General features: G+C 44.7%; 1 protein-coding gene across 1 annotated transcript in view; it reads left to right on the forward strand.

Annotated features, from left to right (window-relative positions):
• Gpt2 (glutamic--pyruvic transaminase 2) overlaps positions 1 to 5,392 on the forward strand; it is a 37,257-nt gene extending 31,865 nt beyond the window's left edge. Inside the window, exons 10-12 of the mRNA XM_078032252.1 lie at positions 216 to 371; positions 1,327 to 1,439; positions 3,000 to 5,392. Of these exons, the coding sequence (XP_077888378.1) occupies positions 216 to 371; positions 1,327 to 1,439; positions 3,000 to 3,090 (360 nt within the window). The 3' untranslated portion in view covers positions 3,091 to 5,392. The remainder of the gene's footprint in view (positions 1 to 215; positions 372 to 1,326; positions 1,440 to 2,999) is intronic.
• Positions 5,393 to 8,039: the final 2,647 nt, after the last annotated feature.

Raw genomic sequence — 8,039 nt, forward strand, 5'->3', positions numbered from 1 at the left:
ATTCATGTGCCCCGGGGCGCATGGCAGTTTCCTGGCCTGAGAATCCTTGGAAAACTTCATGTAGGATTATGTGTTTCACCCACTTGTCTGATTGGCTGTGCTCGTGCACACTCAAGCTCATCTTTTGTCAGTCAATTCAGTTACCCATAATGTTGAAGGGATGGCTGTCCTTGTGCTAAGATGCTCACTTCTGTACTTTCCCTGTCTCTCATCAGGAGAAGGAATCTGTCCTGGGTAATCTGGCCAAAAAAGCAAAGCTGACAGAAGACCTGTTTAACCAAGTCCCAGGAATTCACTGCAACCCCTTGCAGGGAGCCATGTATGCCTTTCCTCGGATCTTCATTCCTGCCAAAGCTGTGGAGGCAGCTCAGGTCTGGGACGGGTCGTGGCTGGGCTTGCTCTCTCCCAGGGTTCACTTGAAACAGCCAGGTCAGACTTCCTGCCTTGGAGAGCAGAGATGCTGGCCCTGGGGGCTCTGAACTCTGTGGACTCTCAGCCAGATACTATTTACTGGGTAAAGATGGCATTTTCTCAGATGCCCAGACCCAGCTGCAAGCTGTGGTGATGGGGAAAATATGGCTTCAGCCCCAGGTGAGAGGAACTGATTTGGGCTCTGTTAACACTGCTCCTAAGGGAGGTACTTGGTGTGGTGTGATGCTGGGGGAACAGAAGAACAGAAGAGCCATCTCCTCCCCCAGCCACTGTGTCCTGGAGCAGCACTTCCCAAACTTGAACATGTACTCCAGTCACCTGGGTTCCTGTTGAAATGCCAGTTCTGGTTTCATTGCATTTCCAGCAGATTCTGAGGTGCAGCAGACCTCACTTTGAAGAGCAGGGGCAGAGCGGTGTTCCTTTTCTTTTCTTTTCTTTTTAATAACTTTATTTTATTTGGTGCTGAGGATCAAACCCAGTGCCTCATGCATGCCAGGCGAGTGCTCTGCCTCTGAGCCACAGCCCCAGCCCCAAGAGCAGTGTTTCTGAAAGTGTTGTCCTCACCTCACCCCAGAACCTGCTGAGCACCGTGTGGCTTAGCACATTAGGAGGCCACCATCAGTGCTTGTTGAGCAGCTACTAGGGATGAATAGAAAGGAAATAGGATGGTAATCCCTGATAAAGTACTGAACTGTCTCAGCTCCTGGCTGGTCTGCAGTAGCCTTCAGGTGTCTGATTCTCTATGCCAGTCATTAGCAGTAGCTCAGGGTAAAATGGCCCTGTCACTGGAAAGATAACTTGCTGTTTATGTTGTATTTGGTTTATAGTTTTCAATGGCGTGTTGGTACTGTATAAAGCTAGGTATGATTCTAAAGTTCTACCCTGCTCCCATAGGCGCATAAAATGGCCCCAGACATGTTCTACTGCATGAAGCTACTGGAGGAGACTGGCATCTGCGTTGTGCCTGGCAGCGGCTTTGGGCAGAGGGAAGGCACCTACCACTTCAGGTACGACACCCTGTGTACAAGGCAGATCCCAGGTTTGTCCAGGGAAACATAGGCTCCTTAACATAGAGCACAGGATGGCTGACTTCAGAGCCTGAGAGGGATGGAGCCATACTCCCCACGCATCTCACCCTGTTCAGTCCAGTTGTGAAGCCAAGCTGACCCTCTGTCCAGGGTGACCCTCAGTCCAGTGGACTCCAGGGTCACCTATGAGAGAGATCTTCCTTCACTATTCTTTGTGCCCTCTGCTGACTAATCTATCACATCACCATCAGAAATGTCCCAAGTAGTGTTTTCTTCTTTATTTTCCTGTGCTTTAAAGTCTATGACAGCAGCATATAGCTTCCAGATGCCTAGGACAATGCCTGGCACGTAATAGATGCTTGATAGCCCCTTGTCTACACCGTAAGCCTGCTAAGGTGCAACCCGCCACACAGTACAATTAGCTGTGCTTACTGTGCAGCCTTTCACAGACGTACCCTGGTGCAGCTCCCTGGCAGATAGGCATGCAAATTCCCAGGGCTGAGCCGGGTAGAGCAGTTATAAGGTTTTCCTGCTGAGGTCCATTCTGTTCAGAACAGCATCCTTTCCATGCACATTGCTCTCAGATGTCTCCTGTGGCAGATGCTAAAAAAAGAAAAGTCATGAGCCATTGGCACCTGGAACCAGGTCTTCACTGTCAAGGTTGTGGGTGGTGTTCCTCAGATGGAGAAACCATGTCTTATTGGCCTGTTCTTAGTAAGACTTACCTTTGCAATTCATGGCCCATTCCAAATGTCCTGGGGTTGGGGCATATGTAGCTCAGTGGTAGTGGCATACCAAACCAGCCCTGGGTTCAGTTCTCAGCACTAAATAATAAATAAATAAATAGTAGTATAATCAAGAAAGTTGCCTATAGGGTCGGGAAGTGTATTGATGGACTGGGGGGAGATAGTAGCTATGACAACGTGGAGGGAGAGCTGTGAATGGAAGTTGTCTCACTGTTAGTCTGACTGCTAGAGGTTTTAGAAAAAAAAATATCATCTAACAGGAGTATAGGAAATACCAAGAGTCATGCCCTAAAATGTGTGTACACTAGTCAAAATGTGTTGCAGGCCTTCTGCAGAAATGGGTAAATGCATCTTAGCCTAAATGTTGCCCCAGTTTATTGCTTTTGTTTGCATATATTACTTGGATGAAAAAAAAAATATATATATATATGTATACATACACACACACACACACACACAAATATAAAGGAGCCGGGTACAGTGGTGTGCACCTGTAGACTACTGGGAGGCTGAAATAGGTGGATGGCTTGAGTCCAGGAGTTCAAGACCAGCATAGGCAACATAGTGAGACCCCATTTTGAATGAATGAATATATGAATGGGGGAGAGAATGGCCCCCCACAAGTGCCAGGTACTATGCAAGCTGTCAAAGAGGACAAGTCAAGCCTGTCCCTCTCCATGCACCTTACCGCCACCTCCTTGTCTCCACTCTGATAGAGCAAGATGAGCTGCTGGATTCATTCCTGTCTCCTTTTCTAGAGCAGTCAGGCTGACACTGTTCTCTTTCCTGACAGAATGACCATTCTCCCTCCAGTGGAGAAGCTGAAGACAGTGCTCCAGAAGGTGAAGGACTTTCACATAAAGTTCCTGGAGAAGTATGCGTGAGGATGCCTCAGGCCCCAGGGGAGACCCCATCTCCAGGTCTCCCCCCGCAATGCCGCCCAGGCCTCCCCCACTGACTCTGCCTCAAGGTCTCACTGAGGCCACTGGTTGTGTCCATCGTCATTTTGCCCAGGAGACTTCTTTCTCTGTGCCTTGGTGTTGGGAGCACTTCTCTTCTGAGCAAATATGAATTCTCAATGTCTCAAAGGCTGTTTTTTTGATGCAACCAAAGCAGAGGGGTCTTGCTCAGCAGATGTGGCCAAGTTCTCCAAATCATCTATCATTGCTTTTGGAAAGTTCCCTTGGGTTTTAAACAACCAGGGTGTGTCGGATGAGATGTTTTAGATCTGGAGAAACAGGTTATTGGGAAATGTATGACAACCACGGTGAGGACTGGAAGCCCAGAACATCTAATGTGATCTATGAAATAAAACCCTTAGTGGTGTGAAAATGTAGTCCTTCAAACAGTAAAGCCTGGAAGTCCAGTGGGGACTCAGACAGGGTCCATCATTCTGGCCATCTCAGAAAAAAAACATGAGGGCAGTAGCACACAGGACAGGTTGCCAGGCTAGGTTGTGGTAGACGCTGGGGACGATGCCCAAGATTAGAGGTCCTGTAGGGAAGAGTGGGTGTAAGTCAGGTACCTGGTTGAGCCAGGTCTCTGCTTCTGAGCAGGGGGATTGAAGGGCTTTGACGATGAAGGGGTCTCTTGAACATGCTAGGCTGAGATCTTGGTCTGAGAGGTCTCCCTGCACTTCAGGGACACAGGGCACATAGCCCAGCAATATCCTAGTTTTGAGGAGAGGGTCTGCCTGTTGGCTTGTGGATCTCCCCCTGGTTACCCAGTGACTGTTTTCTCCCAAGGGCTTGATTGAGTCTTTACACACATCGCCCCCTGCTGGCAGCAGCAGAGATAAGGAAAGACTAAAAATGTCCTAAGCCGGGAAGGGATCCTTAAGGACTTGACCAACCAATGACAGTCAAGCCCCTGTAGTTTCTTCAGTTATTTTAAATGGAATTAAAGTCCATTTTGTAGCTCTTAATTGGTTGAAGTGCCTGGTAGCTTGCTATGGAGGAGTGAATGCAATCTGATTTGTTTATTCAACTGAATTGAAGTGTTTTAACTTAATGCAAAGTGTTTTGCCTTCACATTAGCTGCTGCCTCCCCTCCCAGCTCTGCAGACAGGGACCGGTAGCATCAGTCATCTCTCCAGGTCAGGAAGGTATCATCTACCAACCATGCCCCTTCCCTGGCATTAGTAAACCTGGACCAGGCTTGACCCACACTCCAGAAGCTCAGTACTCCTATCCTCCTCACCAGGCACCCTCCCCCTTACCATCTGCCTATTCCAGGAAGTTAGGGAAACCATGGCCAGCTCAGGAGTTTGGGGACCCAACAAGTCCCAAAGTGGAATTGAAGGAGCTGGAGAGAGAAATCTGAAGAATAAGGAGTGAGGTTTGAAAGCAGCCTCCTATGCTACTACTTCCACACTGGGTCCTTCCTTGCAGGGGAACACCATAGAAAACTTCAAACGGTCATTACTCATTAGCATTATAGTCCCTGTGAAGAAAGCCGCCACAATCCCAAATAACAAAAGGGAATGTTTTGGCACTTTTTCTTCCTTAAAAAGTTGAAAAAGTTGCACTCATGCTTGCCGTATGCTATATAAACCAGGATGTGTCCCAGAGTCGTGAGATTTCTGGTAGAAAGGTTAAATAGTAGAGGCTAGTATATTTTTTATATTTTTGTAACAATTGCTTTTTTCATGGGGGGAGGAGGGGCTAGTATTTATAGTCTTAACAAGTCCAGTAATTTTTTATAAGTCTCTTCAGATTATAAATAACCCCTAAAAACTTTACAACGTTTACATGATTTTTTAAAAGACGCCATATATACTTGGTTTGCTTTTAAAAAAAATGAATAATAAGGTCAGCTAGTTTAGGAGGCTAACTTCAGGTAGGAAAGCCAATCATAATTAATTTGATTTTCTGCAGATTCTATTCTGATGCCTTTCCTGTTCCGGTACCATCTTAGAAAGTTGATGGTCATTTGGGGTTGCACTTTGTATCTACACGTGTGCGGTTTCTGTTGTTCACCCAGCTCTGCGTGTGGGTGATGCTGGGGAAGCTTATGCCAGGCTGTCCCTTGGCTGGTCTGTCACCTCACATCTTGAGACTGGGCTCATTGTTTCTGTTCTGATGTGTGGAGGTTTGGGGAGGAGCAGACACAGACATCTCCTGACAAAGGTACTTGATGATAACTCTGCTGGAAGTTTCTAAACAATAAAATATGTGTCCAAAATGGTGACTGTGTTTAACTCTCCTCACTAATTTTGCTTTTGTAATGTACATTCTTATTGCAATAACAAGCACTTCATCTTACACACTATACCCTTCAGTTACAGCTTCTCAGTTTCCTTTTTGTCCTAGGGTTCCACCCTAAGGACATTAGGACCTTGAGCCACTTTTTCTTTCACTTGAGGTGGAGAAACTTCATGCATCCTTTGAGCTGGGATGTTATTAAAAATGAATGCTGAGGGCTGAGGTCGTAGCTCAGCTGTAGATCCTCAGCCTCACATAAAAATAATAAAGATATTGTGTTCATCTAAAACTAAAAATATGTATATTAAAAATAAAAAAGAGGGCTGGGGTTGTGGCTCAGTGGTAAAGTGCTTGCCTAGCACGTGTTAGGCATTGGGTTGGATCCTTAGCACCACATAAAAATACATAAATTTAAAAAATAAAGGTGTGTCCATCTACAACTAAAAATTTTTTAAAAAATGAATATGGAGACCTTTGTTTTCTGGTGAACATGATGGCATCTTTCTGGGGCATGGGTGTGTAGGAGGAGCTGGAAAGGGACATTGTAAGGCCATGGACCACAGGGGTTGTCTATACAAGGGTTGCATTAATTTTCCCCAGGTTTCCCATATCCACACTGGTTTTGATATGTGGTTTTCAAACTTTTTCTCCCAAATAAAATTTCTATATCTTTATTAAAGAAAATTTAGAAAATTTACAAAGAAAAATCAGGACCCTCTTTCTTGGAATCATTAGGAACCTACTCCAAGTAGCTTAAGCAGCCAAGAGAAGCGTGTCGCCTTATGTGACTGGGAGGGAAGCTGGCTTGGCTTCCAATGTTCACTCTTTTAAAATTATTCTTTATTGGTGCATTATAATTATATGTCATAGTGGGATTTAATTTGCCACAGGACCTTTCCAGAGAGATGGAGTGGTGTGTTCAGGTGAGCTGAGGGTTATTGCTGGATGATAACCAACAAGATCGAATATACTCTGCATCTTCCCACTGTATAACAAAAACTGGAAACAGATCTCCCTGTCTCAGGAGTAAACTTGGCATTGTTTACCATACAGTGAGTCTATCAAATAGAGATTGAAAAAGAGTTCTTATTCTAGATTATTTTCAACATTGTTTGTCATAACTACAGCTAAAAAGCTTTCAGCAAATATTTCATGAAGACCCAGCATGAGCCACGGACTTCAAAGGAATAGCAAGTCAAAAGCTAATAACAGAACAGGGACGAGAGTTGGAAGGGAAAGAGAGAAGGGAAATTGCATGGTAAAGGAAGGAGACCCTCATTGTTATACAAAAATTACATATAAGAGGAAGTGAGGGGAAAGGGGAAAAAAACAAGGGAGAGAAATGAATTACAGTAGATGGGTTAGAGAGAAAAGATGGGAGTGGAGGGGAGGGGAGGGGAGGGGGGATAGTAGAGGATAGGAAAGGCAGCAGAATACAACATACACTAGTATGGCAGTATGTAAAAAAGTGGATGTGTAACCTATATGAATCTGCAATATGTATACGGGGTAAAAATGGGAGTTCATAACCCACTTGAATCAAATGTATGAAATACGATATGTCAAGAGCTTTGCAATGTTTTGAACAACTAATAAAAAAATAGAAAAACAAAACAAACAAACAAAAAAAGCTAATAACATACAGTCACTATATTTAAGAAGCCGAGAGTAGACCAAGCATGGTGGTGAATGCTGGTAATCCAAGGAGGCCGAGGCAGGAAAAAAATTGTAGGCTCAAAGCCAGCCTCAGCAACTTATCGAGAGACTTTGTCTCAAAATTTTTAAAAAGGTGAGGATGGTGCTAGGGATGTGACTCAGTAGTTAAGCACCCCTGGGTTCAATCCCTAGTACAAAAAAAAAAAAAAAGCCTAGAGAGGGAATGGCTACCATAAAGTTCAATGAGCAAATTCTATCCACCCAGTAATGCTGGGCTTGAAAGAAATATATGGGTGAAGCATAGGAGGGAGGGGTGACACTGTTCTCTATCAGCTTGGCTGGGGGATCAACTACTCACCTCTCAATGCCCACAGAGAAGGCAAATACACTGCCAAATACCCTGCCTTTAGTCTTCACCCTGCCCCCAAGCAGGACATCCCCAAAAAAAGAAGATGAAATTTAATGCTAACTGTACCTCCAGCCTGTCTCCCTTCAGAGGCGCAACTCAGATGATGGTATTTCCTATTGATGTTTCCCATTTAAAAAGGCATCTTTTGTATCCTCCCCAATTTCATCGGCTTTTTCTCTCCATGCAACTATTTTTTTAATATTTTTAAGTTGTAGATAGAAATAATACTTTTATTTTATTTATTTTTATGTGGTGCTGAGGATTAAACCCAGTGCCTCCCATGTGCTAGGTGGGCGCTCTACCACTGAGCTACAACCCCAGCCCTCCATGCAACTATTTGAGGCATCCTTTGAAGTCCTTTTGGAGATATTCAAAATTCATATGTAGCCCAGTAAAAACATTAATCATCTCTTTTTAAAAAAATGGGCCAGGTGTGATGACCCACACCTATAATCCCAGCTACTCAGGAAGCTAAGGAGGATTGCCAAGTTTGAGGCCATCTTGAGCAACTTAGCAAGACCCTGCCTCAAAATCTAAAAAGGGCTGCTAATGTAGCTCAGTGATG

The sequence above is a fragment of the Ictidomys tridecemlineatus genome, chromosome 15, assembly GCF_052094955.1.
Source record: "Ictidomys tridecemlineatus isolate mIctTri1 chromosome 15, mIctTri1.hap1, whole genome shotgun sequence".
Taxonomy (NCBI): Eukaryota; Metazoa; Chordata; class Mammalia; order Rodentia; family Sciuridae; genus Ictidomys; species Ictidomys tridecemlineatus.